The following is a 24,172-nucleotide window of genomic DNA, read 5'->3' as shown; positions in this document are numbered from 1 at the left end:
TAGTCAGTCGGTCAATCAGACAATCCAATCCGCCAACGGATCTCCAGCCGAGAAAAGGCCACGAAGAACAGAGAGGTGTAGTCCACGGACGCAAAGAGTGGATCCGATCCTGGGTAAACTCTATTAGGCTACAAAACACACTTTAAGGAAACAAAACAACGGAATAGCGAAGCTTCGGAACTGAGGGTTGAACACATCCTTATTCACGTCTCCATCACAACCCCAATTTTGGGCAGCTGATGCTGGCTATTTAATTGGGAATTGAAGGGGAAGCACTGAGACAGTTCAGAAAAATTCAGGGCCGTCACAATACGTTGGATAAATCCTTCGATAAACGTATGCACCACACAGAACGCACTGCAATGCAATGCTGCAAGGAAAATGCAACGTTCCATTGCAAATGATGCACTTCTGGTGTATCAAATCGCAAAAACACAGTCGGTGTTTTCGAAGCGAGAGGTTACAGTGTTAACGTTACTGAATGACAACAATATAGTCTTGTTACTACTCGTTGACAAGTTGGTTGATATGGGGTGCAGTAGGCTAGCGTCGTTGTTATTGGTTGGGTCCCTTGACAATATGTTTTTGACTTGGTAAAATAAGCTAATGGTTGTGTGCACACTCACTAGATAGAATTGTGTGGTTTGGTGGCAGTTTTTCTAAAGAAAATAGACATATACAGTAAATTGTCAGTATATCGTCAGAAATTCTCAATCAGATGAGATACACAATATTAATATTAATATTCAATTTTTCTAGGGCCTCCATTCCCAACCCTGAAGCCCCCTGTCCCCAGCATGTCCCCAGCATGTCCCCAGCAGGAAAGACCAGGAGAAAGTGTTGGCTTAAGGTAAAACTTCCTATTGAGGAAAGGTAAGACAACTCAATGTCATATTCAGATTTAGAGTTACTAACATGAACAGAAGCATATACAGGAAATCTATCACATGTATTTTATAAAGCCCCTTTTACATCAGCAGATGTCACAAAGTGCTGTACAGAAACACAGCCTACAACCCCAAACAGCAAGCAATGCAGGTGTAGAAGCACAGTGGCTAGGAAAAACTCCCTAGAAAGGCAGGAACCTAAGAAGAAACCTAGAGAGGAACCAGGCTATGAGGGATGGCCAGTCCTCTTCTGGCTGTGCTGGTGGAAATGATAAAATATTACAGCCATTCAGACAGTTTATTCTTCAAGACGTTTAAACGTTCATAGATGATCAGCTGTGTCAAATAATAGAGGTTTATAGAGGGTGCAATAGTTCAGCACCTCAGGAGTAAATGCCACTTGCTCTTCTTAGCTGAGCATTTAGATGTTGGGACAGTAGGTCCGGTAGAGAGAGACAGGATCAAACAGCGGGTCTGGTAAAAGGTAGTACCTCCGGTGAGCCTTGAGCAGGTCGGGTTCCATAGCAGCAGACAGAAACAGCAGAGACTGGATTAGCAGCACGACTAGGTGGACTGGAGACGGGGACAGCCAGGAGTCGTCAGGCCAGGAGTCGTCAGGCCAGGAGTCGTCAGGCCAGGTGGTCCTGAGGCCAGGAGTCGTCAGGCCAAGAGTCGTCAGGACAGGTAGTCCTGAGGCCAGGAGTCGTCAGGCCAGGACTCGTCAGGCCAGGTAGTCCAGAGGCTAGGTAGTCCTGAGGACAGGAGTCGTCAGGCCAGGAGTCGTCGGGCCAGGAGTGGTCAGGCCAGGTAGTCCTGAGGCCAGGAGTCGTCAGGCCAGGAGTCGTCAGGCCAGGTAGTCCTGAGGCCAGGAGTCGTCAGGCCAGGAGTCGTCAGGCCAGGTAGTCCTGAGACCAGGAGTCGTCAGGTCAGGTAGTCCAGAGGCCAGGTAGTCCTGAGGCCAAGAATTGTCAGGCCAGGTAGTGCTGGGGCCAGGTAGTCCTGAGGCCAGGAGTCGTCAGGCCAGGTAGTCCAGAGGCCAGGTAGTCCTGAGGCCAGGAGACGTCAGGCCAGGAGTGGTCAGGCCAGGTAGTCCTGAGGCCAGGAGTTGTCAGGCCAGGTAGTCCTGAGGCCAGGAGTCGTCAGGCCAGGTAGTCCTGAGGCATGGTCCTAGAGCTCATGTCCTGCATCCTTTATTTAACTTGAGTCTAGACTAAGCCCTTGAGGTTTGTAACTTCACATGATTTAGCCTACTTGTCTATCCAGATCTGAATATTTGATATCATTTTTACTGGACACTCATTTTTACTGATAGTAATTTTCCCCAAGCTAATCACTGAATGGCCGACTACAATGATGTGGTCAGGTTGAGACTTCTAAGTCATAATAACACAGAAAACACACACAGTGCACAGTATGTTATCGTGTGTATGTTTGTGTTGCTTCACAGTCCCTGCTGTTCCATAAGGTGTATTTTTATCTGTTTTTTAAAATCTGATTCTACTGCTACATCAGTTACCTGATGTGGAATAGAGGTCCATGTAATCATGGCTCTATGTAGTACTGTGAGCCTCCCATAGTCTGTTCTGTTTAGGTTAGTGTGTACTCAAGGCTTTGTCATTAAAATTATATTGTGCCAATTTTTCAGATCTGGAGTGGGTGACAGGTCTTTCCACCAAGCTGTTCCAGACCTGGAGAGGGTGACAGCTAACTGTCTTTCCACCAAGCTGTTCCAGACCTGGAGTGGGTGACAGGTCTTTCCACCAAGCTGTTCCACACCTGGAGTGGGTGACAGGTCTTTCCACCAAGCTGTTCCAGACCTGAAGTGGGTGACAGGTAACTGTGTTTCCACCAAGCTGTTCCAGACTTGGAGTGGGTGACAGGTCTTTCCACCAAGCTGTTCCAGACCTGAAGTGGGTGACAGGTCTTTCCACCAAGCAGTTCCAGGCCTGGAGTGGGTGACAGGTAACTGTGTTTCCACCAAGCTGTTCCAGACCTGAAGTGGGTAACTGTCTTTCCACCAAGCTGTTCCAGGCCTGGAGTGGGTGACAGGTCTTTCCACCAAGCTGTTCCAGGCCTGGAGTGGGTGACAGGTCTTTCCACCAAGCTGTTCCAGACCCGAAGTGGGTAACAGGTAACTGCAAACACAATACAAGCCTTTTATTTCAACTACAATCGACAGATTGGAAAGCAAATGTCTCCTGCTGAAAAGAGAATACTCTATGCTGTAGGCTGCCAAAATATTTGATCAACTTCCAAGTATTGTTCTACAGAGAAGTGTAACAGGGAAAAGCTATTGGCACGAAAGCTTCGGCCATCACCTGCCCGGACCTGAGTCAGTGAAACTGGAAACTATTCTCTTTGACTAATTTCCTCATATTGTACCCACAACACACCTGGGCTTAAACTATTGATGGATTCAATACAATGTCATTTTTATTGATTTTACCCCCATGTGTGCAACTTTTGGCTCCCAAGTGGAGCAGCGGTCTAACAGGCTGACTACACCGCTTGCGTTGCAAAATAAATGTAGAAATCTGTTATTCAATTACTGCACCCAATCAGTTCTATTTCTGACGCAGATCACACTGCCAGTCCTGCCTCTCCCATCTCCTCATTGGTTTATAGAAGCAGGTACCCACGTGCCATCTCCTCATTGGTTATACCCACGTGGGTGACTGAAAGACGAACGAGGTCAGTGGCGGTAATGCACCTAATTTATGAAACGCAACAAGTCAAGAAGAAAAAGCCTGGAAGGAAGAGAGATGACTAGAAACAATTTGGTTAACCGTTTTATGTGTGGATTAATTGTCGTAGTAGAGGACCTTGTGCATTTCATGTAAAATAACTAGTTTATATCCAAGAACAAATTAGCTAGAAACAACAAGCTAGCTAAATAGGACAAATTAGCAAGCAAGTGCAAGCTAACTAGCTAAAGTGTCATAAATGTTTAATGCTTTTCGACCTTTCCCCAAATGAATATCATTGGTCGAGTTTGTTTAGATTTTTTAACCTGTCTGTCGTGATCGTGTTGTGTGAAGGGACAAAATACATTTACGCACGATGACGCACGCGCGCAGCCGGTTTGGGTTCCATGTAAGGCACTGCATCTCAGCAGTCTAAGGCACTGCATCTCAGTTGGCCCGGCATCGTGCGGGTTCGGCAGGTGTAGGCCGTCATTATAAAAAAAAAATGTTCTATTCTGAATTGCCAAGTTAAATAAAATAAAAAACTTCTGTATGTGCCTCTACACTACGCTTTATTATTTAAAAAATATCCGGTACCTCAGATGTCACCTCCCTCTCACATTTTGTTCCGCCCCTAAAATTATACAAATGTAACAACCTGAGAGCACTGGACAGGAAACAACCACATGGAACCATATAGTCAACATTACATGAGCATTCCACAGGTCACATTTAGGATTTTAAAAAACAGATTAAGATTAGGGTTAATGTAATAATGACGTGGTCAGACAGGATACCAAAGACACTTTTATTTCTGTATTGTCATGGAAGAACACACAGTCGGTCCCACACTGGCCTGTTGTAACTCATGGACAAGCTGCAAAAACACACTACTCCATCTCCGCAGTGAAAAATCTCTGAGTGAGAGAGGCAGAGATGGGAGTGGAGGGAGGGAGAAAACGTTCTCTCCCTCCACTCCAGTCTCTCCCTCCTCCTCTTGCTTTCTCTCCATCCTCCATCTCTTCACAGGGTGATCTTTGTGTTGCGGAAGCTGGAATTATCCCTAAGAAGAAAACACAGATCAATAAACAGAATTCTCCTTAGAGACAACACAAAACACTGAGTGGTCGTTGTGTGTCCACGATGGTGTTAGGTGGGAGTGTGTGTGTGAATCGTACTTAAGGCTGTCGTTGTGTGTCTTGTACTCCATGATGGTGTTGGGAGGGAGGTTCAGAACGCGTCGAAGAGTGTCTCGGATTCTAGATGTCGTCACCTGATCGCTGGCCGTCTTATTCCATATAGACAAGATGTCTTCCTGTAAACAACAAGAACATTACACACTAACCCTGATCGCTGGCTGTCATATAAGACAGGATGTCTTCCTAGAGAAACACACATTACACACTAACCCTGATCACTGGCTGTCATATAGACAGGATGTCTTCCTAGAGAAACACACATTACACACTAACCCTGATCGCTGGCTGTCATATAGACAGGATGTCTTCCTAGAGAAACACACATTACACACTAACCCTGATCGCTGGCTGTCATATAGACAGGATGTCTTCCTAGAGAAACACACATTACACACTAACCCTGATCGCTGGCTGTCATATAGACAGGATGTCTTCCTAGAGAAACACACATTACACACTAACCCTGATCGCTGGCTGTCATATAGACAGGATGTCTTCCTAGAGAAACACACATTACACACTAACCCTGATCGCTGGCTGTCATATAGACCGGATGTCTTCCTAGAGAAACACACATTACACTGACCACTCGATATTCGGCGTTCACAAGTCAAACGCTCGTTGTCGAGTCATCGAGGGCTCCCCTGCTCCCCCTCTTCGAGAGGGAATCCTTTGCCAACTTTGTGCCCTTAGTAGTAGGGATGTGACATTTAAAATGTTTAAACACATTTTGGATCGTTAACATTTAGAAAAAAATCCCTAACCGAAAACCTTTTTATTACAGTTATCCCAAAACTACCACTCGCAGGCCACTAACATAAAATTACATTTCACAAATACTGTAAGTAGGAGATCGGAATCTTTCAAATTATTTGGATATAAAGCGCTCCGCAACTCATCGTTAACAGCTGAAAAAAAATGATAGAGTGAGACGGGGAAGTGACATCATCAGTCCTGTATGAACTGACTGAAATGGAGGCAGTACAGACGCTGAAAGGGAGGCGCCGTGAGACCAAACCCGTTTCTGGCAGCCGTGAGATAAGGGACGAAGGCATATCTAGAACCAGACTACTAGATACCAATGGTATAGAATGTCAGCTTCAATACCCATAAGGCATATCTAGAACCAGACTATTAGATACCAATGGTATAGAATGTTAGCTTCAATACCCATAAGGCATATCTAGAACCAGACTATTAGATACCAATGGTATAGAATGTCAGCTTCAATACCCATAAGGCATATCTAGAACCAGACTACTAGATACCAATGGTATAGAATGTCAGCTTCAATACCCATAAGGCATATCTAGAACCAGACTACTAGATACCAATGGTATAGAATGTCAGCTTCAATACCAATATCTAGAACCAGACTACTAGATACCAATGGTATAGAATGTCAGCTTCAATACCAATATCTAGAACCAGACTACTAGATACCAATGGTATAGAATGTCAGCTTCAATACCCATAAGACATATCTAGAACCAGACTACTAGATACCAATGGTATAGAATGTCAGCTTCAATACCAATATCTAGAACCAGACTACTAGATACCAATGGTATAGAATGTCAGCTTCAATACCCATAAGACATATCTAGAACCAGACTACTAGATATCAATGGTATAGAATGTCAGCTTCAATACCCATAAGGCATATCTAGAACCAGACTACTAGATACCAATGGTATAGAATGTCAGCTTCAATACCCATACCTAGAACCAGACTTGTTGGATGTCTGAACACGCGGTCATGTATCACATTGAAGTGGGAAACGAAGTACGTACTGACAACATGGAGGAATAACCCATGTTATACTAACCCTAACCCCTAACCCAACAAGCCATCACATACAAGTGGGAAGTGAAGTACTGACAACATGGAGGAATAACCCATGTTATACTAACCCTAACCCCTAACCCCCAACCCAACAAGCCATCACATTGAAGTGGGAAGCGAAGTACGTACTGACAACATGGAGGAGAGGGAGGTGTGCCGTCTGGTAGGGTTTCCACTAGTTACCACAGACAAAATTGGCTATATTGTAAAAATGTATGAAAACAAGTTTAGCAGTGTGGTTAAGGTTAGGGTTAACGTTAGCAGTGTGGTTAGGGTTAACGTTAGCAGTGTGGTTAGGGTTAACGTTAGCAGTGTGGTTAGGGTTAACGTTAGCAGTGTGGTTAGGGTTAACGTTAGCAGTGTGGTTAAGGTTAGGGTTAACGTTAGCAGTGTGGTTAAGGTTAGCAGTGTGTTTTATGTTCAAATCAAAGTTTGTCACATGCGTCGAATACAACAAGTGTAAACATTACCTTGAAATGCTTAATTACAAGCCCTTAACCAACAGTGCAGTTCAAGAAATAGAGTTAAGAAAAAAATGACCAAGTAGACTAAAACAATAATTAATAATAAAAAGTAACAATAACGAGGCTATATACAGGGGACACCGGAGTCAGTGTGGGTTAGGGTTAGCATGTTATTGGAGGTCATTTGTACATGTAGGTTAATAACCTCTTGAAGCTAGGGGGCACTATTTTTATGTTTGGAAAAATAACGTTCCCAAAGTAAACGGTCCATTTCTCATGACCAGATGCATATAATTGACAGATTAGGATAGAAAACACTAAAAAGTTTCCAAAACTGTAAAAATATTCTGTGAGTATAACAGAACTGATATTGCAGGCGAAAGGCTGAGGATAATCCAATCAGGAAGTGCCTCTTATTTTGAGACCTCTGTGTTCCTATGCAGGCCTGTCCTCCATTTAAAAGGGACATCAACCAGATTATTTTTCTGTGGCTTCCCTAAGGTGTCAGTCTTTAGACAGTTTCAGGCTTTTATTTTGAAAAATGAGCGTGAAGGATCACATTGCGTAAGTGGAGAGGTGGGGGCTCTCAGAGTGAGTTGGTGCGCAATTGAGTAAACATTGTTCCTCCCGCTGTTATGGAAAAAGCTACACACTCAGTTGATATATTATCGAATATATCTTTTAAACTACCTGAGGAATGATTATAAAAAACGTTTGACATGTTTCTGTGGACATTATGGAGACTATTTGGAATTTCCGTCTGCGTTGTCGTGACTGCTCTTTCCTGTGGATTTCTGAACATAACGCGACAAACAAACGTCAGTATTTTGGGTATAAAAATAATCTTTATGGAACAAAAGGAACATTTGTTGTGTAACTGGGAGTCTCGTGAGTGAAAACATCCGAAGATCAAAGGTAAACGATTAATTTGATTGCTTTTTTTGATTTTCGTGACCAAGCTTCCTGATGCTTAGTGTACATAATGCTATGCTAGGCTATCGATAAACTTACACAAACGCTTGGATTGCTTTCGCTGTAAAGCATCATTTCAAAATCTGAGACAACAAGGTGATTAACAAAAGGCTAAGCTGTGTTTCAAAATATTGCATAGTGAATTCATGAATATGAATATTTTCTAGTAATATTATTTGACTGTTGCGCTATGCTTTTCAGTGGTTGCAGACGAAAATTATCCCGCTACAGGGATGCCTTTTGGACCCAGACTTGGTGCTCCGGTACTGCTTGCCGTGTGGTAGCAGGGAGAACAGTCTATGACTTGATGATGAGTCTGACAATTTTATGGGCTTTCCTTAGACACCGCCTATTTTATAGGTCCTGGATGGCAGGAAGCTTGGCCCCAGTGATGTACTGGGCCGTACACACTACCCTCTGTAGTGCCTTATGGTCAGATGCTGAGCAGTTACCATACCAGACAGTGATGCAACTAGTCAGGATGCTATCGATGTTGCAGCTGTAGACATTTTTGAGGATCTGGAGACCCATGCCAAATCTTTTCAGTCTTCTGAGGGGGAAAAGGTTTTGTTGTGCCCTCTTCACCAATTTCTTGGTATGTTTGGACCATGACGGAAAGGCTCTGGAGCAACGAACCGCCCTTGCTGTCTCTGCCTGGCCGGTTCCTCTCTTTCCACTGGAATTCTCTGCCTCTAACCCTGTTACAGGGTCTGAGTCACTGGCTTTCTGGTGCTCTTTCATGCCATCCCTAGGAGGGGTGCGTCACTTGAGTGGGTTGAGTCACTGATGTGATCTTCCTGTCTGGGATGTGCCCCCCCTTGGGTTGTGCCGTGGCAGAGATCTTTGTGGGCTATACTCTGCCTTGTCTCAGGATGGTAAGTTGGTGGTTGAAGATATCCCTCTAGTGGTGTGGGGGCTGTGCTTTGGCAAAGTGGGTGGGGTTATATCCTTCCTGTTTGGCCCTGTCCGGGGGTATCATCGGATGGGGCCACAGTGTCTGACCCCTCCCGTCTCAGCCTCCAGTATTTATACTGCAGTAGTTTATGTGTCGGGGGGCTAGGGTCAGTTTGTTATATCTAATTCTCTCTCTCGGAGGACCTGAGCCCTAGGACCATGCCTCAGGACTACCTGGCATGACTCCTTGCTGTCCCCCAGTCCACCTGGCCGTGCTGCTGCTCCAGTTTCAACTGTTCTGCCTGCAGCTATGGAACCCTGGCCTGTTCACCGGGCGTGCTACCTGTCCCAGACCTATTATTTGACCATGCTGGTCATTTATGAACATCTTGGCCATGTTCTGTTATAATCTCCACCTGGCACAGCCAGAAGAGGACTGGCCACCCCTCATAGCCTGGTTCCTCTCTAGGTTTGTTCCTAGGTTTTAGCCTTTCTAGGGAGTTTTTCCTAGCCACTGTGCTTCTACACCTGCATTGTTTGCTGTTTGGGGTTTTAGGCTGGGTTTCTGTACAGCACTTTGAGATATCAGCTGATGTACGAAGGGCTATATTAATACATTTGATTTGATGATGGTGTCCACATCACCAACGAACTTGAAACTCTCGACCAGCTCCACTACAGCCCCATCGATGTTAGGGTTAAGGTTTAAAACCATATTTTAAGAAGGGAAAATGTAAAAATAGTTGGGTTTTATGATTTTGTGGCTGTGGTAACTAGTGACAACCAATAGCCAGGAATGTGGTAGATTGAGCTGTATTGCACCAAGCGGCCATGCGCCAAACCACACGTGTGTGTGTGTGTGTGTGTGTACGTACCTGGAAGAGAATAGAGACCACCACCCCACAGATCTCCTCTCTGTGTGCGTGTGTGTGTGTGTGTGTGTGTCTCCTCTCTGTGTGTGTGTGTACGTACGTACCTGGAACCGTAATAGAGACCACCACCCCACAGATCTCCTCTCTGTGTGTGTGTGTGTGTCTCCTCTGTGTGTGTGTGTGTGTACGTACGTACGTACCTGGAACCGTATAGAGACCACCACCCCACAGATCTCCTCTCTGTGTGTGTGTGTACGTACCTGGAAGCGAATAGAGACCACCACCCCACAGATCTCCTCTGTGTGTGTGTGTGTGTGTGTGTGTGTGTGTGTGTGTGTGTGTGTGTGTGTGTGTGTACGTACCTGGAAGCGAATAGAGACCACCACCCCACAGATCTCCTCTGTGTGTGTGTACGTACCTGGAAGCGAATAGAGACCACCACCCCACAGATCTCCTCTCCCACCATGAACTGTTCTCCCAACATGGCCAGAATAATGTTCTCCCAGAACCTGCTGGCCAGACCTGTCAACAACAATATTAACAACATGGTCAGAATAATGTTCTCCCAGAACCTGCTGGCCAGACCTGTCAACAACAATATTAACAACATGGTCAGAATAATGTTCTCCCAGAACCTGCTGGCCAGACCTGTCAACAACAATATTAACAACATGGCCAGAATAATGTTCTCCCAGAACCTGCTGGCCAGACCTGTCAACAACAACAATATTAACAACATGGCCAGAATAATGGTCTCCCAGAACCTGCTGGCCAGACCTGTCAACAACAAGTGGTGTCAGATTTCACCTCCTGTTTCACACAGTAGACATTCTCCGGTGCTTCTGAAAATCAGGGCTACTGCTCAATTCAAGCCATTTTAATCTAGTGTCCACAGATAGATTTCTAAGCAAAATGGCGGTCGGAACCAGTACCAGAACGTCCCTTAAGCCGACGTAGCTAGATAGTTGGCTAAGCTAGCTACTGTAGCTATCCAGTACCTCTTCCAGTATGTGTTGTAGCTAGTTCGTTAGCTAGGCTAGCTACTGTAGCTATCCAGTACCTCCTCCAGTATGTGTTGTGATGTAGCTACTTCGTTAGCTAGGCTAGCTACTGTAGCTATCCAGTACTTCCTCCAGTATGTGTTGTGATGTAGCTAGTTCATTAGCTAGGCTAGCTGCTGTAGCTATCCAGTACTTCCTCCAGTATGTGTTGTGATGTAGCTAGTTCATTAGCTAGGCTAGCTACTGTAGCTAACAAGTACCTCCTCCAGTATGTGTTGTGATGTAGCTAGTTTGTTAGCTAGGCTAGCTACTGTAGCTATCCAGTACTTCCTCCAGTATGTGTTGTGATGTAGCTAGTTCATTAGCTAGGCTAGCTACTGTAGCTAACCAGTACCTCCTCCAGTATGTGTTGTGATGTAGCTAGTTCATTAGCTAGGCTAGCTACTGTAGCTATCCAGGACCTCCTCCAGTATGTATTGTGATGTAGCTAGTTCATTAGCTAGGCTAGCTACTGTAGCTATCCAGGACCTCCTCCAGTATATATTGTGATGTAGCTAGTTCATTAGCTAGGCTAGCTACTGTAGCTATCCAGGACCTCCTCCAGTATGTATTGTGATGTAGCTAGTTCATTAGCTAGGCTAGATACTGTAGCTATCCAGTACCTCCTCCAGTATGTGTTGGTGTGATGTCTACACTTGAAGGGAGATTTAGAGAATGGTAAAAGAAAACATGAGAAGCAAAGCGAACAGGTTGTGTCTTATAATAACAACAGACCTTTCCGCAGCCTGATGATCCACTTCCCTCCGTTCTTATTAGCTTCATCCTGGAGGGTTACACACACACACACACACACACACACACACACAGTGAATACCAAAAAGGTATGGTTATACTGGATGGGATGTTATCATACTGATGGACTCACCATCTTAGAGACACACACCTCCCACATTATACCTATATATAATAAAAATTAAAAAATAATATCATCTATATACAGTTGTGGCCAAAAGTTGAGAATGACACAAATATTAATTTCCACAAAGTTTGCTGCTTCAGTGTCTTTAGATATTTTTGTCAGAAGTTACTATGGATACTGAAATATAATTACAAGCATTTCATAAGTGTCAAAGGCTTTTATTGACAATTACATGAAGTTGATGCAAAGAGTCAACATTTGCAGTGTTGACCCTTCTTTTTCAAGACCTCTGCAATCCGCCCTGGCATGCTGTCAATTAACTTCTGGGCCACATCCTGACTGATGGCAGCCCATTCTTGCATAATCTATGCTTGGAGTTTGTCAGAATTTGTGGCTTTTTGTTTGTCCACCCGCCTCTTGAGGATTGACCACAAGTTCTCAATGGGATTAAGGTCTGGGGAGTTTCCTGGCCATGGACCCGAAATAACCATGTTTTGTTCCCGAGCCACTTAGTTATCACTTTTGCCTTATGACAAGGTGCTCCATCATGCTGGAAAAGGCCTTGTTCATCACCAAACTGTTCCTGGATGGTTGGGAGAAGTTGCTCTCAGAGGATGTGTTGGTACCATTCTTTATTCATGGCTGTGTTCTTAGGCAAATTGTGAGTGAGCCCACTCCCTTGGCTGAGAAGCAACCCCACACATGAATGGTCTCAGGATGCTTTACTGTCAGCATGACACAGGACTGATGGTAGCTCTCACCTTGTCTTCCCCCGGACAAGCTTTTTTCAGGATGCCCCAAACAATCGTAAAGGGGATTCATCAGAGAAAATGACTTTACCACAGTCCTCAGCAGTCCAATCCCTGCACCTTTTGCAGAATATCAGTCTGTCCCTGATGTTTTTCCTGGAGAGAAGTGGCTTCTTTGCTGCCCTTCTTGACACGAGGCCATCCTCCAAAAGACTTCGCCCCAAGCATACTTCCAAAGTTGTGGCAAAATGGCTTAAGGACAACAAAGTCAAGGTATTGGAGTGGTGTGTGCGAGCATGGAGGCCTACAAACCTGACTCCGTTACACCAGCTTTGTCAGGAGGAAGGGGCCAAAATTCAACCAATTTATTGTGGGAAGCTTGTGGAAGGCTACCCGAAACATTTGACCCAAGTTAAACAATTGAAAGGCAATGCTACCAAATACTAATTGAGTGCATGTAAACTTCTGACCCACTGGGAATGTGATGAAAGAAATAAAAGCTGAAATAATTCTCTCTACTATTATTCTGACATTTCACATTCTTCAAATAAAGTGGTGATCCTAACTGACCTTAGACAGGGAATTTTTACTTGGATTAAATGTCAGGAATTGTGGCTACGGTGTATATAAACTTCTGACTTCAACTGTATATATAATAATAACAATGTATATATCTACATGTTACCTCCCACATGGGTTTGATTCCCTCTTTAAACAGGTGGAAGTCAGAGTGGCCAGTCAGATCTCCCGGTCGCACCAGGTGACTGTAGAACTTCCAGAACTGCTCCACCTGGCAACCAATCACAGCACAAGATAACATCAACCAATCAGCTGGTCACATCCTAACCCTATCAACCACATGTTAAACACAGTGTGTATATGATGAGTGTTAGTGGTGTGTGTGTACTGACCGATGCGACCGTGCCGATCTGTCTGATGTTTTGTTCATAACTCTGTGTGTTGGCGGGCCGGGACGGAGTCCTCCGAGAATACCACAAGGTATAGTTATACTGGAGAGGATGTTCCCCTACTGCAGGACTCACTGTCTAACACACACACACACACACACACACACACACACACACACACACACAGTCAGTATGAGTACCAACAAGGTATAGTTATACTGGAGAGGATGTTCCCCTGCACGCACGCACACACGCAGTATGAGGCATTAGCTATAAAACAGGTTACACAGGCTTAAATCTGCAAGGATTACTTGAACCCAAATATTAAATCAGATTTGAGGGAAAATAGGATAGATGAGCACAGATTGACGGAAGGAGGGGGATGAATCCCATTTGTTCCCATCTGGTCAAGTCTGTCAGTGATGCCAGTTGTAGAATGTAAAGTAACGCTTCAATTCATATTTAAGGAATGGATGTGGTATATTATTACGTATTTCTTTCAAATAGACTGTTGTTGGCAATTAGCACATTTTTCAGGTTGGATTAGTGAAAATATATACAATGAAATGAAAAATCTACAGTACCAGTCAAAGGTTTAAACACACCTACTCATTCAAGGGTTTTTCTTAATTTTTTACTATTTTCTACATTGTAGAATAATAGTGAAGACATCAGAACTATGAAATAACACATATGGAATCATGTAGTAACTCCCCCCAAAAAGTTAAACAAATAAATATATTTTATATTTGACATTTCTTCAAAGTAGCCACCCTTTGCCTCGATGACAGCTTTGCACACTCTTGGCCTTCTCTCAACCAGCTTCACCTGAAATGTTTTCCAACAGAAGGAGTTCCCACATATGCTGAGCACTTGTTGGCTGCTTTACCTTCACTCTGCGGTCCAACTCATCCCAAACCATTTCAATTGGGTTGAGGTCGGGTGATTGTGGAGGCCAGGTCATCTGATGCAGCACTCCATCACTCTCCTTCTTGGTCAAATAGCCTTTACACAGCCTGGAGGTGTTGGGTCATTGTCCTGTTGAAAAACAAATGATAGTCCCACTAAATGCAAACCAGATGGGATGGCATATCACTGCAGAATGCTGTGGTAGTCATGCTGGTTAAGTGTGCCTTGAATTCTCAATAAATCACAGACAGTGTCACCAGCATAGCACCCCCACACCATCTCCTCCATGCTTCACGGTGGGAACCACACATGCGGAGATCATCCTCAGTCTCTCACAAAGACACGGCGGTTGGAACCAAGAATCTCAAATTTGGACTCATCAGACCAAAGGACAGATTTCTACCGGTCTAATGTCCATTGCTTGTGTTTCTTGGCCCAAACAAGTCTCTTCTTCTTATTGGTGTCCTTTAGTAGTGGTTTCTTTACAGCAATTCGACCATGAAGGCCTGATTCACGCAGTTTCCTCTGAACAGTTGATGTTGAGATGTGTCCGTTACTTGAACTCTGTGAAGCATTTATTTGGGCTGCAATCTGAGGCTGGTAACTCTAATGAACTTATCCTCTGCAGCAGAGCTCCTGGGTCTTCCTTTTCTGTGGCGGTCCTCATGAGAGCCAGTTTCATGAAGGTGTTTGATGGTTTTTGCGACTGCACTTGAAAAAACTTTCACAGTTCTTAATTTTCCAGATTGACTGACCTTCATGTCTTAAAGTAATGGACTGTCGTTTCTTTTTGACAATTTGTACTGTTCTTGCCATAATGTGGACTTGGTCTTTTACCAAATAGGGCTCTCTTGTATACCACCCCTACCTTGTCACGACACAACTGATTGGCTCAAACGCATTAAGGAAGAAAGAACTTCCACAGATTAGCGTTTAACAAGGCACACCTATTAATTGAAATGCATTCCAGGTGACTACCTTGTGAAGCTGGTTGAGAGAATGCCAAGAGTGTGCAAAGCTGTCATCAAGGCAAAGGGTGTCTACTTTGAAGAATCTCAAATATATTTTGATTTGTTTAACACTTATTTGGTTACTACATGATTCCATTTGTTATTTCATAGTTTTGATCTCTTCGCTATTACTCTACAATGTAGAAAATAGCAAAAATAAAGAAAAACCCGTTAATAAGTAGGTGTCCAAACTTTTGACTGGTACTGTATGAGTGATTGTGTGTTTAGTGTGTGTTGCGTACCTTGCGTCGATTGTTGTTGATGGAGCAGTCTTCCTCCCGGTTACAGACCGTCTCATCCTGATCCTCTGGGTCGTCATCTTTCAGACTGGGGGGAGAGAATATACACACACATTATACACCCTAACACTCCTGATCCTCTGGGTCGTCATCTTTCAGACTGGGGGGAGAGAATATACACACACATTATACACCCTAACACTCCTGATCCCCTGGGTCGTCATCTTTCAGACTGGGGGAGAGAATATACACACACATTATACACCCTAACACTCCTGATCCCCTGGGTCGTCATCTTTCAGACTGGGGGAGGGGGAATATACACACACATTATACACCCTAACACTCCTGATCCTCTGGGTCGTCATCTTTCAGACTGGGGGAGAGAATATACACACACATTATACACCCTAACACTCCTGATCCCCTGGGTCGTCATCTTTCAGACTGGGGGGAGAGAATATACACACACATTATACACCCTAACACTCCTGATCCTCTGGGTTGTCATCTCTCAGACTGGGGGGAGAGAATATACACACACATTATACACCCTAACACTCCTGATCCTCTGGGTTGTCATCTTTCAGACTGGGGGGAGAGAATATAAACGGAGTGTACAAAACATTATGCTCTTTCCATGACAGACTGACTAGGTGAATCTGTGTGAAAGCTATGATCCATTGATGTCACTTATTAAATCCGCTTCAAATCAGTGTAGATAAAGGGGAGGAGACGGGTTAAAGAATGATTTTTAAATCTTGAGACATGGATTATAATCTCTGGTGGACAGATTCGCATGTAAACAACGAGAATCTGTCAAGACTCACGTAGAATGTGACTACGGGTAGCAGTAGTTCCTCGTTTTGGGGAACGATCATTTGGACGAATCAGGATTAGGCCGTGTTTAAACTGGGGAGATGATTTCAAGCCCTGTGCTCAGTAGTTATTGTGCCCCCAGAGAAACACTAAAGACGGAGAGTTCGTCCTACATTTATATTTTTATTAAATGCCATGTTTCATATTAGCACCCCCAAAACAATAATTTGCAAATGTATCAATTTGATATGTCACTTTGAGATAAAAGCGATGTTGCTGTGCCGGTACGCAGCTTTGGAACACAGAATTGCACCAGCTGGCTGTGTAACGAGTGTGTGGCTTTTTGACAATAAGGCAAAAACGGGAGTAAGCAAGAAGGAGTTGACCGGGAATGACAAGAGGAATGTCGAGTTGTCCTGAAAACATGGTAAGCTAACGTTACTGAGTGTCGGTTAGCAAGCTAAGTAGTTGCGTTTTACAACCAGACTGTCAGTTTTACACATAGCTAGCTAGATAATGAACTAAAGTGCAATTATCAGAACCCATTATCTAGCCTATGGTAGCTATATCTGTCAGATGTAAAGCAAGGAGGATCATGGGATGTGTCAGAAGCTATGCATGTTGACTAACTACCATACGTTAGCTAGATCCAATTAGCTAGCTACAGCCTACAGATGTAACCGGAATAATCTGGGCTCTGGAGAGATAGTTAGATGGTCAGAAAGCGTCACCCCAGCCACTAGCAGCTGATGACCTTGGTGATGTGGAGCCAGCATCACCCCAGCCACTAGCAGCTGATGACCTTGGTGATGTGGAGCCAGCATCACCCCAGCCACTAGCAGCTGATGACCTTGGTGATGTGGAGCCAGCATCACCCCAGCCACTAGTATCTCTGTAGCACCTGGAGATGGACTGATAGGGGTAGTGAGTGTGCTTGAAAGTGAGCCCTCACCCCTGACCTCCCACTGATCCAGGGCCTCCTGCCTAACCAGCCTTTCTGACAGGGAGTTACTCCAGGATTATACAGCCCTGACCTCCCACTGCCCCAGGGCCTCCTGCCTAACCCTAACCCATAACATATTATCCAGGGCCTCCTGCCTAAACGCATAACATATTATCCAGGGCCTCCTGCCTAACCCATAACATATTATCCAGGGCCTCCTGCCTAACCCTAACCCATATTATCCAGGGCCTCCTGCCTAACCCATATTATCCATGGCCTCCTGCCTAACCCTAACCCATATTATCCATGGCCTCCTGCCTAACCCTAACCCATATTATCCAGGGCCTCCTGCCTAACCGTAACCCATATTATCCAGGGCCTCCTGCTTAACCGTAACCCATATTATCCAGGGCCTCCTGCCTAACCCTAACCCATAACATATTATCCAGGGCCACTGGTTGAATTGGATGTACTCAAATTGATGCGCTCTCCTCCCAGACTTTTCTAAAAACATAGTGTCCATCCTCTGTCCCCAGGTGAGTCTGCTGGGCTATGGAACTCTAGAGCAGCCACCCTGTTCAGTCATCTTTGAGAAAGGATGTAACTAGCTAACCCTTTCAATTGCCACATTGTGGGGATGACCAATGCAGTAAAGTTTGGTATAAAACAACTCATTTTCCAATTGTTAGATTACCGAATAAATAATTTTTCTTAGGATGTTTGGCATGTTGGTTTTCACTTGGTTTCTTTTTTTACTTATGTGGTAACTTCAACATCAAGCACTGAGTTTATGATTCACAAGGTTAGTGTGGATGAAGGGGAGGAGATAGGTTAAAGAAGGATTTTTAAGCCTTGAGACAATTGAGACATGGATTGTGTACCGGTCATTCTGAAAGTATTCAGACCCCTTTACTTTTGGATGAAATTCAGCTCTCTTCCTAGAGCTGGCCGCCTGCCCAAACTGGGAGAGAAGGGCCTTGGTCAGGGAGGTGACCAGGAACCCAATGGTCACTGACAGAGCTCCAGAATTCCTCTTTGGGGATGGGAGAGCCTTCCAGAAGGACAACCTTCTCTGCAGCACTCCACCAATCAGGTCTTTATGGTAGAGTGGCCAGACAGAAGCCACTCATCAGAAAAAGGCCCGACTGCCCGCTTAGAGTTTGCCAAAAGGCACCTAAAGGACTCTCAGACAATGAGAAACAATATTCTCTGGTCTGATGAAACCAAGATTGAACTCTTTGGCCTAAATGTCAAGCGCCACATCTGGAGGAAACCTGGCACCATCCCTATGGTGAAGCATGGTGGTGGCAGCATCATGCTGTGGAGATGTTTTCAGAGGCAGGGACTGGGAGACTAGTCAGGATCAAGGGAAAGATGAACGGAGCAAAGTACAGAGAGATCCTTGAGAAAAACCTGCTCCAGAGCGCTCAGGACCTCAGACTGGGGCAAAGGTTCACCTTCCAACAGGACAACGACCCTAAGCACACAGCCAAGACAACGCAGGAGTGGCTTCAGGACAATTCTCTGAATGTCCTTTAGTGGCCAAGCCAGAGCCCGGATATGAGCCCGATCGAACATCTCTGGAGAGACCTGAAAATAGCTGTGCAGCGACGCTCCCCATCCAACCTGACAGAGCTAGAGAGGATCTGCAGAGAAGAATGGGAGAAACTCCCCAAATACGGGTTTGCTAAGCATGTAGCATCATACCTAAGAAGACTCGAGGCTGTAATTGCTGCCTAAGGTGCTTCAACAAAGTACCGAGTAAAGGGTCTGAATACTCATGTAAATGTGATATTGCAGTTATTTTATTTTTTATAATATTGCACACAAAAATAAACCTGTTTTTGCTTTGTCATTGTGTGGTATTGTGTGTAGATTGATGGGGAAAAAACAAATCCATTTTAGAATAAGGCTGTAACATAATAAATGTGCATGTCACACTGCCTGTCACACTGCATCACCGCATGTCACACTGCATCACCGCATGTCACACCGCATCACCGCATGTCACACCGCATCACCGCATGTCACACCGCATCACCGCATGTCACACTGCATCACTGCATGTCACACTGCATGTCACACTGCACCACCGCATGTCACACTGCCTCACTGCATGTCACACTGCATGTCACACTGCATGTCACACTGCATCACCGCATGTCACACCGCATCACTGCATGTCACACTGCCTCACTGCATGTCACACTGCATGTCACACTGCATCACACTGCATCACCGCATGTTACACTGCATCACTGCATGTCACACTGCATGGCACACTGCATCACCGCATGTCACACTGCATCACCGCATGTCACACCGCATCACTGCATGTCACACTGCCTCACTGCATGTCACACTGCATGTCACACTGCATCACCGCATGTTACACTGCATCACTGCATGTCACACTGCATGGCACACTGCATCACCGCATGTCACACTGCATCACCGCATCACCGCATGTCACACTGCATCACCGCATGTCACACCGCATCACTGCATGTCACACTGCATCACCGCATGTCACACACCGCATGCATGTCACACTGCATGTCACACTGCATCACCGCATGTCACACTGCATGTCACACTGCATGTCACACCGCATGGCACACCGCATGGCACACTGCATGGCACACTGCATGGCAATCATCTTGCTGCTTTAGACTGGAACTGATGCTTTGTGGTTTTATACTGCCGCCTATTGGAAAAATTTTAACATTTCAAGTTATTAATTCACAGCAGACCGTAAAGACATTGGAGAGGTAGATGACAAATTTATATTTTTCTTATTAATTCCAGAGATCAGTCTCAAACCTGCTCCACACCAATTGCTGGACTTTCACACAGAGGTCACCAAGTCACACCCAATTCAAACCACATTTTAAATAAATACAAATGTGGCTTGTTTATCAAATGTTCTTCCTTGGAATAATAACAACATTATTTAAAACTGTAAATACTTGTAGGTTTTGATTTTTTTTTTTATTATGAAAATGCTCTTTAGTATTATAACTAACATATTACTAAAATAGTTTGTAAAAGTGTTGTAGGCTACCCTGGTCTATAATTAGGGTCACGGCGTGTTCAGGGGTACAGCTAGGGGTTACGGCGTGTTCAGGGGTCACGGCGTGTTCAGGGTTACATATTGAGAAAGAGGGACATGTTTTGTTTAGGTTTTACACATTTTTCTAAATAAAATATAGTTAACCATGACCAGAAAATGTTTCACTTTTGATGGGTAGGCACCAGTCATTTATGGCACTGTGGGTCACCACAACGTGCACCAAGGCAAACAGTGATATCGCTCACCGGGGAAATCTCGTTTAGCGCAGCTGGCATTGTGATGCAGAAGAATGAGTTGAGCACGGTGCTCAATATAACAAATAGTAGCTGGCAGTATGAAAAATGTCCTCAAATAAAGGCTTTTTCGCAGTTACTTCAAAACTATGGCAAGCAGCTGGGACATACGATAATGTTATAAAACATGCCTCCATGGCGGATTCAATATACTAATTTTCAGTGGAGCCAGGCCTGACTTAAATAGTTACCACTTCCATGCAGTTTACAACCACGCAAGGGTTGCTGTTAGCTAACGTTACCTAATTGGCGGACTGTGGGTAGATGCTACCTAATTGGTGACTGTGGGTAGATGCTACCTAATTGGTGACTGTGGGTAGATTCTACCTAATTGGTGACTGTGGGTAGATGCTACCTAATTGGTGACTGTGGGTAGATGCTACCTAATTGGTGACTGTGGGTAGATGCTACCTAATTGGTGACTGTGGGTAGATGCTACCTAATTGGTGACTGTGGGTAGATGCTACCTAATTGGTGACTGTGGGTAGATGCTACCTAATTGGTGACTGTGGGTAGATTCTACCTAATTGGTGACTGTGGGTAGATGCTACCTAATTGGTGACTGTGGGTAGATTCTACCTAATTGGTGACTGTGGGTAGATGCTACCTAATTGGTGACTGTGGGTAGATGCTACCTAATTGGTGACTGTGGGTAGATGCTACCTAATTGGTGACTGTGGGTAGATGCTACCTAATTGGTGACTGTGGGTAGATGCTACCTAATTGGTGACTGTCGGTAGATGCTACCTAATTGGTGACTGTGGGTAGATGCTAAAACAACTAACATCGTGGTTAGCATCATGGCTAGCGCAGACAGATAACTTACTGTTCAAATTGATTCATCTCAGCTTCGAGCAGTCTTCTTCACAGAGAAGCGAACCTCACGACAACAAGGAGAGTTGATGGGTTTAAACGTTAATCGTTTATTAACCCGCTGGTTACGTTCACTCGCTTCAAACAACACGCAAGATAGCTGGTCGCGGTGCAACTGAAGTTCCACACAGCCGCGGTTCCGCTTGTGAACGGAAGCAGACCGGTCGGTGGATGGGACAAACGGAACGAAGTTGAACACGGAATGCCTCAGCTCCGTTCATTTCTCGAATGTATTGATGTTGGTTGGATGGATGGATGGACGGATCTGTGGCCTGCTTTCCTATTTTAGATAATTCATAATAAACATAATGTAATACATGTTGCGGACCGGTATGCTCAGGCAGTATCTGAAGAACTGTAGCAGTAATATCATGGTCCACCACAGGGGGGCGCTTTTATCTCAGTTGTTCTAGTCTGTTCTGTCGTCAGTAGATGTAATGTATATTGATGTGGTGATGGTTTGCAATTTTGGGACTTTTCTATTGGTTTATTAAGCCAGGCAAGCACAAACAAGCACATATAAAGTATTTGATTTATTTTGGACATCAGAGCAACCTTGAGGGAAACTTATGAGTCAGAAAAGGATGTTCATATGATAGGCAAGATAATGTATACAAAACCGTGCAGAACATATCCAACTGACAATATCCTAAAGAAAGTTAACTATGGAGTCAAAGTTGGAGCAGAAATAACAAAATGACAGTTAATGAATGTGTAAGCTTAATCCAGTATACACTAATGTATTAAAAAACAGACAAAATTCACCTTCTACAGAACAACGGCAGAGTTATATCTTAAGTGTAAAACTAATAATGACTCAATAATCCTTTCTAAGAATAAAGTCTGGAAGTTGTGGGCGGAGCTAGAATGTTGTCTGTCAGAAGTATTACAATGTAAATATACTTTTAATCCGTCTGTCTGCATATTTCAAGACATGACATTTGGGGGTGTAGTGAGATACCCAATGGGCTGGATGATTCTCTTCTCATGACATATATTAAGAACTAGGAAATCCCACTCCCCTGGCCAGTCCTGACAATAAGACCGCAGAAACCTGCCCACATCCTGGTTCACTCTCCCCACCTGCCCATTACTCTCGGGGTGAAAACCTGAGGTGAGGCTGATCGAGACCCCCAGACGTTCCATGAAAGCCCTCCAGACTCTCGAAGTGAACTGGGGACCTAGATCAGACATTATATCCTCAGGCACCCTGTAGTGCCAGAAGACGTGTGTAAACAAGGCCTCCGCAGTCTGTAGGGCCGTAGGGAGACCGGGCAGAGGGAGGAGACGACAGGACTTAGAGAAACGATCCACAACGACCAGGATCGTGGTGTTTCCCTGTGAGGGTGGAAGATCGGTCAGAAAATCCACTGACAGGTGTGACCACGGCCGTTGTGGAACGGATAAGGGATGTAGCTTACCTCTGGGCAGGTGTCTAGGAGCCTTACACTGGGTGCACACTGAGCAGGAGGAAACATAAACCCTCACGTCCCGAGCCAAGGTGGGCCACCAGTACTTCCCAGTCAGAAAGCGCACCGTCCGGCTGATCCCCGGATGACCAGAGGAGAGTGACGTGTGGGCCCAATAGATCAACTGGTCACGGACAGCAGATGGAACGTACAGACGCCCGACGGGACACTGGAGGGGAGCGGGCTCTGTATATAGAGGTGTGGTGTATATAGAGGTGTGGTGTGTATAGAGGTGTGGTGTGTATAGAGATGTGGTGTATATAGAGGTGTGGTGTGTAGAGGGGTATATAGAGGTGTGGTGTGTATAGAGGTGTGGTGTGTACAGAGATGTGGTGTGTATACAGGTGTATTTAGAGGTGTATATAGAGGTGTGGTGTGTATAGAGATGTGGTGCGTATAGAGGTGCATATAGAGGTGTATATAGAGGTGTATATAGAGGTATGGTGTGTATAGAGGTGTGGTGTATATAGAGGTGTGGTGTATATAGAGGTGTATATAGAGGTATATAGAGGTGTGGTATGTATAGAGGTGTATATAGAGGTGTGGTGTGTATAGAGGTGTATATAGAGGTGTGGTGTATATAGATGTGTGGTGTGTATAGAAGTGTGGTGTGTATAGATGTGTGGTGTGTATAGAGATGTGGTGTATATAGAGGCGTGGTGTATATAGAGGCGTGGTGTATATAGAGGTGTGGTGTATATAAAGGTGTGGTGTATATAGAGGTGTGGTGTGTATAGAGGTGTATATAGAGGTGTGGTGTATAGTTTTTCCTAGCCACCGTGCTTCTACACCTGCATTGCTTGCTGTTTGGGGTTTTAGGCTGGGTTTCTGTACAGCACTTTGAGATATCAGCTGATGTACGAAGGGCTATATAAATAAATTTGATTAGATTTGATATAGAGTTGTGGTGTATATATAGGTGTATATAGAGGTGTGGTGTGTATAGAGGTGTGGTGTGTATAGAGGTGTGGTGTATATAGTGGTGTGGTGTGTATAGATGTGTATATAGAGGTGTGGTGTATATAGAGGTGTATATAGAGGTGTGGTGTATATAGAGGTGTATATAGAGGTATATAGAGATGTGGTATGTATAGAGGTGTATATAGAGGTGTGGTGTGTATAGAGGTGTATATAGAGGTGTTGTGTGTA

General features: G+C 44.6%; 1 protein-coding gene across 2 annotated transcripts; it reads right to left on the bottom strand.

The window, feature by feature from the left end:
• Nucleotides 1-4,365: 4,365 nt before the first annotated feature.
• LOC112222915 (eukaryotic translation initiation factor 4E type 2) lies at nt 4,366-21,716 on the bottom strand. Of its 2 annotated transcripts, XM_042314139.1 has the most exons (9): nt 21,508-21,716; nt 15,557-15,641; nt 13,399-13,533; nt 13,173-13,277; nt 11,594-11,642; nt 10,490-10,529; nt 10,237-10,300; nt 4,750-4,886; nt 4,366-4,634 (listed from the first exon to the last, which is right to left on the bottom strand). In XM_042314139.1, exons 1-9 carry the CDS (start codon nt 21,522-21,524, stop codon nt 4,595-4,597), a joined length of 672 nt encoding a protein of 223 aa, XP_042170073.1. In that variant the 5' UTR covers nt 21,525-21,716; the 3' UTR covers nt 4,366-4,594. The 2 variants fall into 2 exon arrangements, with proteins under 2 accessions (XP_042170073.1, XP_042170072.1); XM_042314138.1 differs by lacking the exon at nt 10,490-10,529 and having other exon boundaries at nt 10,237-10,340; nt 21,508-21,715.
• Between the last annotated feature and the right edge of the window lie 2,456 nt (nt 21,717-24,172).

Source organism: Oncorhynchus tshawytscha, unplaced genomic scaffold (genome assembly GCF_018296145.1).
Source record: "Oncorhynchus tshawytscha isolate Ot180627B unplaced genomic scaffold, Otsh_v2.0 Un_contig_1932_pilon_pilon, whole genome shotgun sequence".
NCBI lineage: Eukaryota > Metazoa > Chordata > Actinopteri > Salmoniformes > Salmonidae > Oncorhynchus > Oncorhynchus tshawytscha.
Note: the sequence above shows the minus strand (reverse complement) of the source record. Positions and strands in the feature narration are given on the sequence as shown.

Excerpts from the sequence above, each read along its gene's own strand:
- LOC112222915 (XM_042314139.1), bottom strand. Across the intron at positions 10,301-10,489 it reads GAGAACATTATTCTGGCCAT|GTTGGGAGAACAGTTCATGG; the intron begins GTTGTTAATATT and ends TATTCTGGCCAT. Across the intron at positions 4,635-4,749 it reads ACACACAACGACAGCCTTAA|GGATAATTCCAGCTTCCGCA; the intron begins GTACGATTCACA and ends TTTTCTTCTTAG.